At 44.2% G+C, this 18,688-nt stretch overlaps 1 protein-coding gene and 1 pseudogene across 8 annotated transcripts in view; both read right to left on the bottom strand.

Annotated features, from left to right (window-relative positions):
- ZBTB44 (zinc finger and BTB domain containing 44) overlaps positions 1–18,688 on the bottom strand; it is a 69,114-nt gene that overhangs the window by 26,495 nt on the left and 23,931 nt on the right. For all 8 annotated transcript variants that reach the window (XM_055130222.1, XM_055130223.1, XM_055130224.1 and 5 more), the window contains exon 2: positions 2,103–3,176. In XM_055130222.1, the coding sequence (XP_054986197.1) occupies positions 2,103–3,120 (1,018 nt within the window). In that variant the 5' untranslated portion in view covers positions 3,121–3,176. The remainder of the gene's footprint in view (positions 1–2,102; positions 3,177–18,688) is intronic.
- LOC129403742 (U2 spliceosomal RNA) lies at positions 4,565–4,661 on the bottom strand (annotated as a pseudogene).

Here is an 18,688-nt window from a genome sequence, read left to right as displayed (position 1 = left end):
TTCCAGTGGTGAAAAATGAAGGCGGCCACCCTCTGCTAAGAGTCGGCCATGTGCTGGCACTGTTCTAAATGCTTAGAGACAGTGTTTCATTTCATACTTGAGAAAGGTAGTCCCTTACCTTTCTCAGGGGCTAGCCTGGCACCAGCATTTAAGGACTGGGCCTGATATGTACAAGGCCTTAGTGTTTTTTCTCTTGGACATAAACAATCTCAGAATACCAGGTCTCACTGGTCTAAGAAAAAAACACATCACTTTGTTAAGCACATATGAAAACCAGGTCACGGTGCAATCCTGACATACCAAACACCCTCCTTTCCAACTAAATGTCATTCTTGATTGAGGGTTACTTCAGTCTGCATTCCTAGATAAATCATCCCAGCTTGTGATATCGCAGGTCAGGAGCAAGCCCCACTTCTAGAATCCTTGCTAAAAGCACCTAAAACAAGCCTAAGTTATGTACAAAGTCTTTTTAGGACTTAATAAGAAGGAGTGATAGCACAGTGGGTAGGGTGTTTGCCTTGCATGTGGCAATCCAGATTCAATTCCCAGCATCCCATACGGTTCCCCAGCACCACCAGGTATAATCCGAGCATTGCCAGGTATGACGTGAAAAGAAAAAAAAAAAAAAAGACTTAAGAAACCCTAAAGATCCCATGGTGTGTGAGCTCCAGTGTTCAGATGAACACCAAACTCGACTCTTGTGGACACTGGAGGGCTGTTGCCTTCTTACCCCATGCTTTGGATTTGTCTATCCAGTGTGTTGGCTCCTGTCTACAAGAGAAATGGAGGGTGGGCAAGGCCTGATTAGTCCATCTGAACTGGCCTGGAGGATGAGAGTGGGAGACACTAGACTGTCAAACTTTAGAAGGTGAACAATCCTCAGTCCAAGCAAACTCGTACTTACTGAGCTCAAGAATGTACTTGCTCTATTCTGTGAAGCTATCATACTTTGTTCATTAACTTTGAGGTAGTTTAAGTTACTTATTTTTATTTAATGGGCTGGAACGATAGCACAGCAGCAGGGCGTTTGCTTTGCACATGGCCGACCCAGATTTGATTCCTCTGTCCCTCTTGGAGAGACTGGCAAGCTACTGAGAGTATCCCGCCTGCACGGTAAAGCCTGGCAAGCTACCCGTGGCATATTAGATATGGCAAAAACAGTAACAAGTCTCACAATGGAGATGTTACTGGTGCCCGCTCAAGCAAATCGATGAGCAACGGGATGACAGTGATAGAGTGATACAGTGATATTCTGAGGGGGTGTTCAGTGGCCACCAGGTTCCAAGCCAGCAGTACCTGGAGTGTTATGAGGTGCTAAAGGATTTAGCAAATTCAAGGCATATACCCTACCACTGGCAATATACATAGCCCCTAAGTCTGCTGATTTACAAACATGCTTCTTCAATTAAACTATTAATTCTTCAGATGCAGGGACTATGTGTTCGTCACATATACCTAATGTTTGGCATACGGAACATGCTAAGTTCTCAATATTTAAATAAAGAATAAAACAACTGATTTTTGTTTTGGGGGGTCATACCTGGTAGTACTCAGGGGTTCAGTTCTTTCCAGCTGTTTTAGGGGCCCATATGATGCTGGGGCCCCCACATGCTAACAATATGTCCCAACCCCTTAAGCTATTTCCCCAGTCCCTAAATGGATCTTTGTATTGAGAGTAGTTCCCAACTTTTTGTGTGTATATACAAATATATCTGCCTTAGTTCCATTAAGTATTTTCCAATGTTTTCTTTCCCAATACTTGAGCTATTAGGAAAAACTGGGGCCAGAGTGATAGTACAGTGGGTAGGGTGCTTGCCTTTCATGCAGCCGACCCAGTGTCTATCCCTGGCACTCCATATGGCTCCCTGAGTCCAGAGGAATAATCTCTGAACACAGAGCAGTAGCAATCTCTGAGCACTGTCAGGTGTAGCTCCCAAAATAGAAAAACTATGATGTCATAGTTATCTACAAAAATTACAATTGTCATGCATTATTCTTCTTAATTTTTCCTATAGAACCCACAAAATACGTCAAATATAATGTGCACATAAACATGCCTCAACTGACTTAAAGCACCATGAGAAACACAGAAGACATGGTACCTATAGAGGAAGACTGTGGGCTGATCAGAAGGTCCTCCTGGACTGGCTCACTTCCAGGAACTGTCTGCTGATCGCTCAGTGAGCTCTGAGATGCACTGACAGGCTGAGACACTTCCTCGTGGACCTCCTCATCACTTAACCTTTCTACTTTGACCCGGACATCTTCTTCGGTACCCAAAGGCAAGGTAGTCTTCGAGCTCTCACACGCTACGTAATCAGCCACTCGTCTCCCTGTCTCAGACGGGCCGGGTAGCTCTAACGTCCGGGTGTTTTCTGACGGCTTAACCTTTTCAGGCTGAATCCTTCTATCAATTCCGAAAGGAAAAGTCCAGGGGAAAGCTAAAGAAGAGTCAACAGGCTGGTTTCTATTTTCTGAGAAGGAAGCTGAAGAATTCAGTACCTGGGGAGAACTTGTTTGTGTGCTACACTTCACAGGACTTTCAGGAGACATAACAATGTAGCTTTTGCGCTTTCTCCGGGATTCTCTGCAGACAGGGATGGTTCTTTCTACCATACTGCACTCTGAAGACACTGGAGATATGCTGCCATCTCGAGAAGTAAAATTGCAGTTCGAGTTATTTTCTTGTCCAGCATCTAAGACTTTTTCTGGTTGGCTGTTGGGTGTATTCCATAAAATGCTTGATTTCATGAACTCTGAGCAGGTGCTTGCAACACTAAACATTTGCATATAGCTGGCTGCAGCTAGAACATCAATGATATTTTCTGTGTTAATTGACAGAGTGGCTGTGTAAGCATATTCTAAAAGAGGTATGAAGCCAGTCACTGTAACATGATGCAAATCCAACACATTCTTGTTCTCATCCTCTGCTTGGCCTACAAGTTTGGTGCGAAAGAAATCACTGCAAGCTGCTAGTACCACCTTATGTGCCCGGAAGATTTTGTCCTGGACACGGATAGTGATATCACAAAAATGTCCATCATTCCGCAGCATATTTAGCTTTCCAAGCATTTCCTGGCTGTGGGAAGAGGAGCTATGAGTAAATGTTTTCACACCCATCTTTTCCTTCCTCTTCCACAGATGCTCTTCAAGGATGCAAATGAATCAGAAATGTCCTAAAAAAAATACCAAAAAAAGCATTAATTGATGGTTTCATAATTAAAACAGAAGGTGATTCAGATTTTTTTCATGTGGCCACTTATGTTGAATTAAAAAAAAAATGAAAGAGGACTTGGAGCAATAATACAAAAGGCAGGTTGCTTGCCTTGCACACAGTGAACCTGGGTTCAATTCCTGGCATCCTATAGGGTCCCCTGAAGTCAACTGGGAGTGATCCCTAAGCACTGCTGAGTGTGACCCCCAAACAAACAAAAACCCTGCAAACTACCCCCCCCCACACACACACACACGCACACACACACACACACACACACACACACACACACACACACACACACACACACACACACACACCTGGAAGAGGGTAGTGACAAAGTTAGTTCAAGGTAGACAATGTATTAAAACGCATCACCCAGGTCCAAGCGACAGTACAGCAATGGGTAGGTGGACTTTTATACATGGCCAATATGAGTTCAATCCCTGGCAACCCACAAGGTCCTCTGGGCCCAACCACGAGTGATCCCTGAGCACAGAGCCAGGAGTAGCCCCTGAGAACTGTTGGGTGTGGCCCAAAGCCAGACCGAAAAAAAAAAAAAAAGCCACCTACACCCCCAAAATATCACCCAACCCACATCCCACCACCACTATCATGTAAACAGCCCAGCTCCACTGACTAATTTCTGACTAATCTCAGAAAAGATGCCAAACCAGTGCAGCTTACAGGTACACTGGTCCTTGGGCTGAAAACTCTGGGGTACCCTGGGAGGGGGGCAGGCCAAGTTCCTGCCCTGCTGAAGTCCCAGCAGCTGTGTCACACCCCACAGACACTGCCATATAAATGGCCCAACTTCACTGCTTCACAACAAGACACCAAACGGATGAAACTCCAGGTACACTGGTTTTCAGGATGAAACCAGAGTGGGTTAGGCAGCCTCCCCACTAATCAAATATTGCTGCAAGTCCAGCAGACACACCCACAGCCACAGCCACCATCATGTGAAAAACAGCCCAGTCGCGCAACTAACCTCAAAAGAGATGCCAACCTACGCTGATGCAAGTCATGGGCACATTGGTTTTCGGGCTGAAAACTCTGGGGCCCCTTCAGGAAGGGGGCAGTCAGAGAATCAACCCAGTCCTATAGTCAGAAGCTCCTGGAGCAAGTGGTCACATATGCAGCCTCCTGATACCTCAAGATTCCACAATACTGACAACACAGTAGGAGCGTAGCAAATCATAAGTGAAAGCAGTATAGAAGTTCAATAAACAAAAATTAACACAGAAGGCTCAACTAGCAACAACAGCTTTGGAAACCCTCAGACAATGACTTTAATAACCCTATTGTGAGACATAATGTTATCCAATTTTCTTTACTGAACTATATTTTAATAATTCCATATGCAATGTTGTAACAAGTAATTAAAATTTTGTGCCCCTATGGTGAGAAACTACACTTGATCTTAGCCAAAAGGCTGAGAAGCGATAGCACAGCGGGTAGGGCATTCACCTTGCATGCGGCCGACCCTGGTTCGATTCTTCTGTCCTTCTCAGAGAGCCCGGAAAGATACTGCAAGTATTCCATCCACACTGCAGAGCCTGGCAAGCTACCCGTGGCGTATTCGATATGCCAAAAACAGTAACAACACATCTCACAATGGAGATTTCACTGGTGCCTGCTCAAGCAAATATGAACAATGGGACAACAGTGCGACACTGCTACATGGTGAAAAACTGGATATAATAGTGGAGAGAATGTCACACTAATGGTGGGATTGATGATGGAACATTGAATGCCTGAAACAACTACTATGAACAACTTTATAAACCATTGTATCTGAAGTTAAAAAAAAAAAACAAACCATCAACCTGGTTGCATCAATAGTACAGCAGGCAAGGTGCATGCCTTGCATGCAGTCAACCCAAGTTCCATTCCCAGAACAACATGTGGTCTCTTCTCTTGTTCACTGTTAGAAGTGATTTATTAACACAGAGCCAGAAATAATAACCCCTGAGCATCCAGGTTGGCCTAAAAAGAGTTTCAGCTTTGCACTTCTGAGACCCTGGTGTTGATCCGCAGTACTACAAAATAAAAAAAAATAAACAAGAGTTCAACTATTCTATGATACTCCTATAAACTCCTCAAAGTTGTTCTAAAGATTAAGTGAAACAACCTATGTAATAAGTGTTTAGGCTAGCATCTGATACTTTGTGAAAGTTCCATGAATGAAAGTAGGTATTTTCTTGGGGCTGGAGCTATAGCACAGCAGGTAGGGGGTTTGCCTTGCACCCAGCTGACCCAAGCTCGATCCCCAGCATCCCTTATGATCCCCCAAGCACTGCCAGGAGGAATTCCTGAGTACAGAGCCAGGAGTAACCCCTGTGCATTGCTGGGTGTGATCCACATAGACGGAAAAAAAAAGTATTTTAATTTTTATATTGTTAACACCAAAAATAAATAAATAAATAAAAGGTAGGGGCTGGAGCAATAGCAAAGCAGGCAGGGTGTTTGCCTTGCGCACAGCCAACCCGGGTTCGATTCCCAGCATCCCGTATGGTCTCTCAAGCACCGCCAAGAAGAATTCCTGAGCGCATGAACCAGGAGTAACCCCTGTGCATCGCCGGGTGTGATCCAAAAAGAAAAAAAAAAGAAAAGGTAGGTTGAGGGGCTGGAGAGAGAATAGGTAGGACATTTGCCTTGCATGAAGCCAACGAGGGTTTGACCTCTGGCATCCCGTATGGTCAGTAGTTCCTGAGTGCAGAACCCAGAGTAACCCCTGAGCATTGTAGGGTTTGTGCTTCCCCCACACACACAATACAGGGGGGAAGTTTGAGAGTGCATTTTGCATACAGGAGGTCAGGTCCCCAATTCCACCCCAAAAACCCCTACAGGGGCGGGCAACACAATGTGGGAGAATGCTCCAGACCGCAAACTGAGCCATTTAACATCAGGATGCTCCAGATGAAGCAGATGCAGTCTCCCCGCCTGGTCCAGAAGGAATCCCAGCAACCATGAGTTTCTACAAACATGGCTCCGGTATGTGGGGACCAGGACTATTCTCCAAACCATGCGGCCTTTGCTGATATACAAAAAAACGTTCAGGAATGGCTCCTCTGCTTCTGAATGTCCATGATCACAGAGGCATACAAACCAATCTTGGAACGCAGCAGCTGCTGACAGAAATACTCCTGGACTGTGAACTAAGCTACGGCCCTGTGCCACCTCGGGAGGGGAAGGGATTTTGTCCCTCGGCCTTTTCCCCTTTGTGGCAGCATGGCAACCACCACCTTTCAGAGCCAAAAGGACAGAGAGGCAGGAGCTTGCAGTGATGAGGCGCATGGGAAACCTCACAATGGGGAGGGGGCGGAACCAGCCCCACTGGTCGCCCACAAATGGCTCCTCAGCTCCTGAAAGGCCATGATCCCAGAGGCACACAAACCAATCTTGGAATGCAATGGCGGCTGGCAGAAATACCTCTGGACTTAATTACTGAAATACCAAAATTCCAAAACTGTACGGCCACTATTGCTGCCATGTGACATCATATGCTCTTCATTATCAGCAACAGAAAACAAATTATCTGATGATGCCTTTTCGGCAGGTCTGATTGTTGGGGGAAAATTCCAAATAATAATAGAGGGTTTTCTGTCGAAAACTGAATGTAATCAAAGTAAAGAGAGAGTAAAGTGAAAATCATCTGCCACACAGGCAGGGTGGGGGCTAGGAGGGGGATATACTGAGGTTCTTGGTGGTGGAACATGTGCACCGGTGAAGAGATGGGTGTTTGATCATTGTATGACTGAGACTTAGGAGCTCCACCTAAGGTCGCCCCACTCTTGAGTGAGACTCCCTGCCCTGCCTGAACCTAGCCTTTCCCTATGAGGGGCTCCTGGGGCATGACCTCACTTCTCGCTGGCCAACCCCTTCTCTGCCCGTTCCTTCGTCCCTTCGCCCAGGTTTGACCTGCACGGATGGGCATGTCTGTCAGTCCTGTATTCTGTGTTCCGTGTTCCTGGGGAGGGGACTGACCGTGCTCTCTCCGAATCCAGTGCCACCGCCTGGAACTCTCAGGTTTCCCAGATTCTTAGCTGAGTCCGGGGGGCGGGGGAGGAGGCCCACCTGGGTGCTCTGGCCACCCGCTGGGCGGTTTCAAGGACGCTGGAGTTCTAGTCAGATCCTTTCTGTGCCTAGAATCCCCGGGTTGGATTCAGTACATGTATATTCCCACTCAGGGTCGCAGAGATGGTCAAAGAGGTCAAGCCCTTGCCTGGTATGTGGCCAGCCCCGGCTAATGCTGGCACTGAACTGTCCCCAGAGTCCCCCTTGGAATGGGCACAACCCCCCAAAATGAAAAGTTTTCAGTAAAGACTAATTAGAAAGGAGGCTGGGGCAGGGGCAAAGGCTGGACACCACCTGGCCATGCTCCTGGGGTCTGCCTTGGTGGTATTCAAGGTGTCACGTGGTGCCAGGCATTGAACTGGTGTCGCCACGTGCATGGCTGGCGCCCCCTGGCAGTGTGAAGGTAGCCGTGCCCAGACGGGGGGTGCCCACAGGACAGGAGGGAGCTTCACTGACAGCCCCCTTCCTACCCCTCACTGCACTTCCTTGCCCATGAGGCAGCCCCCTGTGCCCTCTCGCGCTGCTGAGTCTTTCGTTAGGGTCCTCAGCAAGCCCAGATCAGGTTCTCCTCCTTAGAGACGTGCTGATGTAGTCTTCAAAGCTTATTATAGATTTTTGCGTCTATAAATTTTGCGTGGGCAGGGCTGGAGTGATAGCACAGTGGGTAGGGCATTTGCCTTGCACACGGCCGACCCGGTTTCGATCCCCAGCATCCCTTATGGTCCCCTGAGCATGGCCAGGGGTAATTCCTGAGTACAGAGCCAGGAGTGACCCCTGAGCATCGCTGGGTGTGACCCAAAAAGAAAAAAAAATTGGTGTGGGCTGGAACAATAGCGCAGCAGGTAGCACGTTCGCCTTGCACGCGGATGACCTGAGTTCGATTTCTCCGTCCCTCTAGGAGAGCCCTGCAAGCTACCAAGAGTATCTCGCCCGCATGGCAGAGCCTGGCAAGCTCCCTGTGGTGTATTGGATATGCCAAAAACAGTAACAACAAGTCTCACAATGGAGACGTTACTGGTGCCTGCTCAAACAAATTGATGAGCAATGGGATGACAGTGATGATACAGTGATAACTGAGACTTAAACCTGAAAGCTTTGTAACTGTTCTCATGGTGGTTAAAAAAAACACCACCCTACAGTAATCAAGGACTGGAGAGATAGTACAGCAGGGAAGGCACTTATAACTTTGCAAGTAAGTGACCTGGGTTTGATCCCAAACATCACATGTTCCCCAAACCCTCCAGGAGTGATCCATGAGTGCAGAGCCAGGAGTTAGCTCTGAACACTGCCCAAGTGCCCCCTCCCAACCCGAAAAAATATCCCAAACCAAATCAAAGCAAACAAAGAGAGCTACAGTAATAATGATAGTGTGGTACTAGAGAGACAATAAAGATGAACAAGCCAACTGTGTTTTCCCCCAAAAAGAGATGCTTTGCCTTTATCACATTTACTAAAAGATTTTTTTTAAGAGAAAATATTTCTGAAGTGAGTGTGTGGTAAGAAGCAAGAAAAGGAGGTTGAAGTAATGCAGGGGCAAGGGTCAGGGCCTATGGTGTAAGGGTGAAGTATCTACATATATCTAAACCACTAGATGGTACATTACCAAAGGCATGGGACAAACTGCAACAATTAAAATTAACATAAATTACACTCTACATAAAAGAAAAGATTAAAAGATGAATAAATATTAAAATTTGAAAATTCAAATATGGGAATAAAGATCAGTATGGGACTCTTGTCCATCAGATAAACAAAAAGAATGAAAGGCATAAAGTCCTGTGCAAAGACAGCCAAGAAAGATCACCAAAATAATAGTCTTGAACAATTAGTGACAGTTCAAATACAAACTTGCTCTAGATACTCTTCTAAAAGATAAATAATTATGGGTTAGAGTGATAGCACAGCGTGTAGGGCGTTCGCCTTACATGTGACCGACCTGGGTTCGATTCCCAGAATCCCATATGGCCCCTGAGCACTGCCAGGAGTAATTTCTGAGTGCATGAGCCCGGAGTAACCCCTGTGCATCGCCAGGTATGACCCAAAAAGAAAAAAAAAAAGTTATTATGAGATATGAGGCTGCTAGGACTGGTCTACATAGACCTCACTTAATATAATCTGCTGGCTTTTTTCTGAGGGGAAGGGGACCATATCCAGCTGTACTCAGAACTTACTCCTGGTCCTGCACTTAGGCATCACTCCTGGCAGAGTTCAGAAGACCACTTAGGATGACAGGGATTGAACCCAGATTGGCCACATACAAGGCCAAATGCCCCTCCCTACTGTTTTACCTCTCTAGCCCCTGACCTTTTACAGCAGTGAAAAAAAGAAAATAGGAGTAGTACACATGATTTTTATTCATCTGCTATACCCAACAATAAACTAGCTTCTTTAAAAGAGGGTACTGAGGGGCCAGAGCCATACAGCACTTGCCTTGCACGAAAGTATCTGGGTTTGATCCCCAGTACACCATATGGTTCCCGAAGCCCACTAGGAGTGATCCCTGAGAACAGAGTCAGGAGTAACCCCTAAGCACTGCCAGATGTGGCCCCAAAACAACTAAAGAGGGCAGTGAGTTCTAAAACATACCCGACTCCCCTGAGCAAAGAAGGGGGTTAAGGCAAACTGTCTTTGTCTCAGGCTCATGGAAAATAGGTGTCACACCTGAAAAACACAGAAGGGAGCTCTGGTCAAGATTGAAGTATGCTTACAAACACCCAGAGCTATAAAAGAGATGTAGTTGGATGGCTGAGAGCTGACCCTGAAGTCTTCAAAATGCCTGGCTAGTACTCTGGTTATGCCATTTATACCCCTGTGATAGATCTTAGGCAAACCACTAACTGTATCTTGATTTCTTCATTAGTAAAGTAAGGATATTAGATTAACCTACCTCAGAGAACACTGAGGATTAAATGGCTCAATACAGGTAAGGTACTTATAGACAAGTAAAGGCCATACAGTACAATGTGTAAGGCATCTGTCTCATACATGGACAACCTGAGTTCCATCCCCAACACAGTCAGGTACAGCATCCACCGCCCCTTCAAAAAAACAAAAGACAAGAAACAAAATAAATGCTATATAATTTATCTGCTGATGCTATTACTACTATAATGACTTAGAATCTTTTTTGTTATTCAACCCTTCCCTCTCCCAATCCTGAAGGGCTGGAAACCATAAGCAAAATGGGAAAGTGGGAAAAGAAACAAAGAAAATGGAATGTAAACAAATCTCTCTTCTCCCTGCAGACTTTTTCAGCAGAACTGAAAGGGAAAAGGAGGAAGCCTTTGAACCTATATTAAGTTTATTAGTTCTTAAAAATGTTTTTATTTCTTTTTTTTTCTTTCTTTTTTTTTTGCTTTTTGGGCCACACCTGGCGATGCACAGGGGTTACTCCTGGCTCTGCACTCAGGAATTACTCCTGGCGGTGGTGAGGGGAACATATGGGATGTTGGGAAACAAACCCGGGTCGGCTGCGTCCAAGGCAAACGCCCTACCTCCTGTGCTATCAATCCAGCCCCAAAAATGTTTTCATTTCTTGGAGTGGCCAGAAAAGTTACTAAGACTTGCCTTCCAAGGCACAGATCGAACACTAACCCTGCACAAAAACAGCTGCCACTGATACGCTGCAATGCACTGATCAAGTTGGAGATATGAGAGGAAAGATAAAACTAGATTTGCAAATTCAGAGCATTGACTGCATTTTTGGGTCACACCAAGCAAGGGTTAAGGGCTATTCTGGCTCTGTGCTTAGGAGTAATCCCTGGTAACTCTTGGGGTGTTAGAGCACTCAATGGGGGTTGGTCACATGCAAGGCAAGTGCCTTACCTCCTGTACTGTCTCTGGTCAACACAGAGTAGTTTAAGCACTTCCCAGCACACATTTGTATGAACCTAGTCTCACTGTGTATTCTATAATAAATTACCCAGACAAGTACTCTGGAAATACTGCAATGTCAAGTATGTCAAAATCTGGGATGAAATTACATTATCTAAAAAAGTCACAGATTGTTTAAAAGCCATAAAGTGTAATAACCTAAAATAATTATAAATTAGGTAATTTTGTTATAGAAAAAAATCTCAGTTCTCTATGTGAAGATGAATATCTATGTGTTAGTTGTATGCTTCATTAGGAGCTCATTTAAAATTCTTGCATAAAGATAAATACTACTTAATTCTAATTACTAATTAAGTTTATGCAGCATTCAAAAGCAATAAAAATGTATTTGTATAACATTTTGCAATTTTAACAAGTTATTCAGAAACAGTTTCCACCCCTTTCATTAAAAATTACAGATGAAATAATTTTACGCTTATGAAAATGGTAGCTAATAAACAATGTATACTCTAAAGGGGAAAAAAATACTATTTTGCTTTGTAGCTCACTTGAAAGAAGACATAGGGTAATTGTTAAAGCGACTTAGTCATATTTATCTGAGGTTTTGAATTTGAGTTCTTCCATCAGTATGAATTATAATGTAGCTATTCTTATTTTTTTGCTTTTTGGCTACACCCATTGGTGCTTAAGGGTAACTCCTGGCTCTGTAGGCAGGGGAACATACAGGATGCCAAGGACTGAACCCAGGTCATCCATGTATAAAAGCAAGTCCCATATCCGCTATACTACCACTCTGCCCCAGATCTAGTTATTCTTGAGCAATGGCCATTTTGCTCCTATTTCCCTCTAAAAAGAAACCCCACAGATAGACTAAGGCATCTGCCTTGCATGTGGCTGATCCTGGTTTGATCCCTGGCACTGAGATATGGTGTACTGCTAAGAGTGATCCCTGAGCAACTGCCAGGAATAAGGATGCACCTTTGTTATGACCCAAAACCAATTAAAAAAAATATAATAGGGCGGAGGCGGGAAGGAGGAGCTGTGTGGGGGGGGGAAGGGGGAGTACAAAAAATATATATATATAATAATGATGTTACCAAACCAAATAATTGCTTTGATTCTTGTGTGTTTTGTTTTGGGGGCATGCTTTGGGGTATTCCAGGGCTACTCCTGGCTTCGTGCATCAGAGCTAAAACTGCTGCGGGGGATGGGGGCAGGCATGAATTGGGGAATCAAGTCCACACCTCCTGCATGGAAAGCATGCATTCCATCCCTTTGAGCTATCTCCCTTTGCCCCCCAAATAGTTATTCTGAGAACTGGTTTTTAAAGAGGGAATATTTATCCTGTCTCTCCATTACAACTGTTATCTTTTGGGTAATCAGATGAAGGATGTGCCTCTTTATAAGACTATTGTGCTAATGTAAGAAAAAGGGATTATAATTAGGAAATCACCATTCTGTAACTCACCCTCCAAGTGAGGCACTGATTTTTTTTTTACATTTTTTTTTTAATTGAATCACTGTGAGATACAGTTACAAACTTTTCATGTTTGAGTTTCAGTCATACAATGATCAAACACCCATCCCTCCACCAGTGCATATTCCCCACCACCAATCTCCCCAATATACCCCCCTTTCCCACCCTCCCCCTGCCTCTATGGCAGACAATTTCCCCCATACTCTCTCTCTACTTTTGGGCATTAAGGTTTGCAATACAGCTACTGAGAGGCTGTCATGTTTGGTCCTTTATGTACTTTTAGCACACATCTCCCATCCTGAATGATCCCTCTAACTATCATTTTCTTAGTGGTCCCTTCTCTATTCCAACTGCCTTCTCCCTCAGCTCGTGAGACAGGCTTCAAACTATGGGGCAATCTTCCTGGCCCTTGTATCTACTGTCCTTGGGTATCGATCTCATGTTATATTTTATACTCCACAAATGAGTACAGTCCTTCTATATCTATCCCTCTCTTTCTGACTCATTTCACTATGCATGATACTCTCCATGACCATCCACTTATAAGCAAGTAAAAAATATTTATTAAATGAAGAAACAAATTTGTATTGCTACAAACCCCTGGAAAAAAAAAAAAAGAAGTCGCCCCCTCGAGGACGTGCCCTGGGCCAGCCAGTAGAGAAGCCTAAAAGGAGAAAGGGGGCACATGTGACGCTGAGAACTCTGGAGCAGAATAGAACACGTCTTGTGTCCTGAGGGCAAGAGGGTGGGCACGGGGTCATCAGGTCACACATGTGACCTTAGTGTCTGCAGTCTGACTCTTCCCCACTCCTAGGCACTGATTTTTTAACTTCGCAAAAGAGATCAGAACATGCTCTGCATGCAGGAGCCCTGAGCCAGGAGCAGCCCTTGACCATCATCAGTTATGGTCTAAAAATGAAAACAATAACAAAAAAGGAACTTGTTGGGAACAGCTGGTCAGAAGCACCTGTGGTTCATCTGGGCTTTGAACTGCTATATGAAGAGGTAGAGAGTGTAGGAGGCAATATTATAAAACAAAGTCCTTCATCTGTATGGTCTGACAGTATCTTGGAGATAGTGAAGGACACCCAACTGGTGGACAATTGTATGCAGATTTTTTTGGCCATACCAGGCAATGATCAGGGGACCATAAGGCAAACCAGTCAGCCTCATGCAAGGGACATGCCCTACCCACTGTACTCTGGCCCCTGCAGATCTCTTTTACATGGAAATGTGTATCATTAAAAGCTTTCTTCAAAAAATGAGTCAGGTCTCAAATTGGTAATTTAGAGCATTAAAAAAGCTAGAAAAGAATAAAATCAAAGCACGTAGAAGAAAGGGAGTAACAAAATAAAACCCAGAAAATTGAAAATTATACACAAACTAGATACATGTTCTTTTGGAAAAAAGAAAATCAATAAAATTGATAAAGCTCCAAGCAAGAAGACTTGGAAAAAGAAAAGAAATGAGTAACTGATAATCAGGAAGGAGAGTACGTAATTGTTAGAAAGTGTTCAGAGTAGGCCCAATAACAAGTAGCTTGTATTATTAAGCCTCGTGTCAGCAAACTGAACTTAAACTGCTAAGCTCAGCTCCTCCTGAAAGGAAGGCCTAGGCTGCCAACCAGCACATGCCGACTCAGCACAAATCATTTAACCCAGTCTGCAAAGATTTCCCTTTGCTCCATATAAGTAACCCTGCTGTAACCAATGTGCAAATATCCACTTAACTTCCTTGTTCCAAACTCACTTTGGTCAATAAACCCTCTGAATCCACACAATTCTTTGATGTTCCACATACTCTCTATAACAGGTGCTATTCATTCAGAAATGGCTGAATAAAGCCAACTAGATCTTTTAATACAGAACTCCTGAAATAAGCAGACACAAGCTTTTAAAAAGATGAAATACATAATTTAAATAACCTTACAAGTGTTATGAAAAATAGCACTTGGGGTTGGAGTGATAGCACAGTGGGTAGGGCGTTTGCCTTGCACTCGGCCAACCCGGGTTTGATTCCCAGCATCCGATACGGTCTCCCGAGAACCGCCAGGAGTAATTCCTGAGTGCATGAGCCAGGAGTAACCCCTGTGCATTCGTCGAGTGTGACCCCAAAAAGAAAAAATAATAGCACTTATAAATAAACCTAAGAATATATCTTCAGGGCTGGAAATATTAATTTCTGGTTCAACTCTCAGTACTACCTATGGTCCTCTGAATACATCCAAGGAAGTCCCTAGCAAAAAGCCACAGTGGCCCTGAAATGAGAGAGAGAGAGAGAGAGAGAGACAGAGAGAGAGAGAGAGAGAGAAAGAGAGATAGAGAGAAAATGAGAGAAAGAAAAGAGAATACCTTCAAACACAGATGGTTGGTTTTACTAGAGAAAGCTACCAAATATTTAAAGGAACAATCATAATCTCATCCAGAAAATAAAAGAGGATACTTTCCATCAATATCAAAGCCAAGCAATTACAAAACACTTTGTGAACACAGGCAGAAAAAAAACTTAACAAAATATTAGTGAATTTAATCTAGCAATCATTTTTAAAAAACAACTAGCTAAAGTTTGCCCTGGGATTTTAAGACTGATTTTACATTATAAAACCAGTCAATTCAATCCATCATGATCACAGTCTGAAGAATAAACACCTCAGGGTCCACAAGACAACTCAATGAACTAAGTCAAGCTTTGTATGCAGGAGGCCTGGATCTGATTCCCAGCACTGCATAGTCCCCCAAATACTGTCAGAAGAGACCCCTTGAGGATAGAACTGAGCACCACCAGTGTGCCCCCAACCCCCCAAAAAGAAAAAATGCTACATATGATAATTTCAATATAGAAAAAAAAATCTGAAAAACTCAGTATCCTAGGATCAGAGATAGCTCAAAGGCTATATACCTTACATGCAGGAGATTCCTGATCCATGGAATGGCCTGGTCTCCTAAGCCCTGCCAGAAGAAAGCCCCCCAGTACATAGTCAGGAGTAACCCCAAGTCCTGTCAGGTGTGGCTCAACTCTTCATTTCCCCAAAACAATACAAAAGCTCGTTTCTTTCACAACGACATTTAAAAAAATTATTTTTCCTTCCAATTTCTTTTTGTTATGAATACCATTTGCACCACTTGGTTGCAGTATTAAAACATTTGATTGTGGGGGGGCTGGAGCGATAGCACAGCGGGTAGGGCGTTTGCCTTGCACGCGGCCGACCTGGGTTCAAATCCCAGCATCCCATATGGTCCCCTGAGCACTGCCAGGAGTAATTCCTGAGTGTAGAACCAGGAGTAACCCCTGTGCAGAGCCAGGTGTGGCCCAAAAAGCAAAAAAAAAAAAAAAAAACCATTTGTGGGACTAGTGACAGTAGTTGGAGTACAATGCTTGCCTTACATGTGGCTGACCCCCAAGCCACCTAACCGTGCCCTGAGCACTGCCAGGTTTCACTCCTGGGCAGTCAGGAATAGCTTCTACGCACTAACATAGTGTGGCACCAAAACCTAAAACAACAATAGTAAAACTAACAATGTTTGGCATTGCCCTCAGAGCTGTAATATCTAGGATCCCAGACTGCTGTGCCACTAGGATTACTCAGTGCATGAGGGGTAATACAGGGATCAAGCTTGTATCCTCATGCTTGCCAGGGGGTCAGCGTGACCACCAAGCCATCACCAGAACCCAATCTCTCATGATAAACTCTTTGCAAACTAGAAATAACAGGAACTTCTTCAACTCAATGAAGAGCAATTACAAAAAGGTTGTAAGCAAAAGCACACAAGCATGCTTTCACTGAGACTAAGAACAAGACACTTTATGTATGTATACTGGAAAAGGGGGAGCAGTTCCATTTTTTTTTCCTTCCTAAGTGGGCCTTTAAGCAGTGCTCAAAGGGTAACTGGTCAACTGGGCAGGAAAGTTCAATGCTTGGGCCCAGTAATGCAGTGCTGCTTGGTTCCAGCAGTGTTCAAGGTCACACCAAGAGTTCAGGAGTCTATACAATGCCAGGGATCAAACTAGGGACCTTGTGTGTGGGCAGGTCCTCTGGACCCTGAGTTGTCACCCTGGTTCCTACTGTAGCACTGTCGTCCCATTGTTCATTGATTTGCTCGAGCGGGCACCAGTAACGTCTCCATCGTAAGACTTGTTGTTACTGTTATTGGCATGTCAAATACACCACAGGGAGCTTGCCAGGCTCTGCCGTGCAGGCGAGATACTGTCTGAGAGGGATGGAGGAATTGAACCCGGGTCGGGTTCAATTCCTACCTGCTGTGCTATTGATCTGGTTACTACACCCAAGGAATAATTTTTTTCTGCAGCAGTGTTCAGGGAACCGAGAAGTGTTGGGGACTCAATCCAGGACTGCAGTGTACCATATTTTCTTTAGTAAGTATACAAAAGTTGATCCTCAAACTTAGGCAGAGGAGCCAGAATGAACAATTTTTGAAAGAGAAAACTAAAGCCAGAGCAATCAAAGACATACTCAGAAATCCAGACTGTGTGGTGCTGGCAAAAGGACAGACACAGGGGTTGGAGTGATAGCACAGAGGGTAGGGTGTTTGCCTTGCATGCAGCCGACCCAGGCTTGATTCCCAGCATCCCATATGTCCCCCGAGCACTGCCAGGAGAAATTCCTGAGTGCATGAGCCAGGAGTAACTCCTGTGCATGGCCGGGTGTGAACACCCCCCTGCCCCCCAAAAAAGGACAGACACAGAGATCAATGTAAGAGACTAGAGTCCACAGTAAGGCTGGTTTCTTATCTGGGGGCAGGAGCTGGGCAGCAGGGATACTGCAGAGGTTCAGATCACATCCGGCAGTGCTCAGGAACTACTGTCAGCACTGCTTGTGGGGTAGACCACGTGTTCCAAGGGATTGAAATCTATGCTATAGCAAGCAAAGCATTGCTCTGCAGCCCTTTAAGCTGTCTTTCAGGCCCTATGACTTATTTTTGACAAAGTTATAAAAAGTAATTCAACAGATAGTAATTTCAATAAATGTTGCAACACCAAATATCTATAATAAAAATAAAATCGACTAAATAAAAATGAGACTTCACATTTTACCCCAATTTAGCTCAAAATGGGTCCTAGGGGCTGAGCGATTGTACAGTGGGTTGGGCATTTGCCTTGCATGAGGCCAACCCAGGTTTGACTCCCAGAATCCCATATGATCCCCCCAGCAACGCCAGGAGTAATTTCTAAGTGCAAAGCCAGGATTAACCCCTGTGTATCGCCAGGTGTGACCCAAAAAGCAAAAAAAGAAGGGTCCCAGATCTAAGCAGATTTACACTTATATAAAGTGAACTACAGCCTTGACCCGAAACAATACCAAAATTATGGGTGCAGACCAAAGAAAAAAAAAAGAAATCCAAGTATAACTTTGAGTTGCCTTTCTAAATCCACAGATTCAACCAACTGATATTTGAAGATGACAACTGGTTCAATGAGTGAATGCAGAACCCATGCAAAGAAAAAACTATGTATGTGGATCTATGTTGATGAAGGGTGAGCTCTAAAACATTTATAAGGAAACCTTCATGATGAGAAATTACACATCATGTATAAGAATATCTAAATTCTTAAAAGATATTAAACCATTGGGGAGGGTGGGAGGGATGCTGGGTTTACGGGTGGTGGAGAATGGGCACTGGTGAAGGGATGGGTTCCCAAACTTTGTATGAGGGAAGTGTGAGCACAGAAGTGTATAAATCTGTAACTGTACCCTCACGGTGATTCTCTAATTAAAAATAAATAAATTAAAAAAAAAAAAAAAAAAAAAGATATTAAACCAAAGGAAGATCAAGAGAAGGGGGAGGGGAGGGAAAACTACTACATCAGGGGTCAGAGAGAGTGTAATGGATAGGACATTTGCCTTTCACAGACAACTTGGGCTCAATCCCCAACACCCCATATGATCGATCCCCCACACCCACCAAGAATGATCCTGAGCAAAGAGCCAGGAGTAAGCGTTGAGCACTGCTGGGCATGGCCCCCAAACAAAACAAAGCAAAACCCTACTTCATCAAAATTAAAAACTTTAGCTGCTGAAAAACACAATATAAAGAGAATAAGGACATACAATAGGCCAGGAGAAA

This window comes from Sorex araneus, chromosome 3 (genome assembly GCF_027595985.1).
Source record: "Sorex araneus isolate mSorAra2 chromosome 3, mSorAra2.pri, whole genome shotgun sequence".
NCBI lineage: Eukaryota > Metazoa > Chordata > Mammalia > Eulipotyphla > Soricidae > Sorex > Sorex araneus.
The sequence above is the reverse complement of the archived record's forward strand: the minus strand, read 5'-3'. Positions and strand labels throughout refer to the sequence as shown.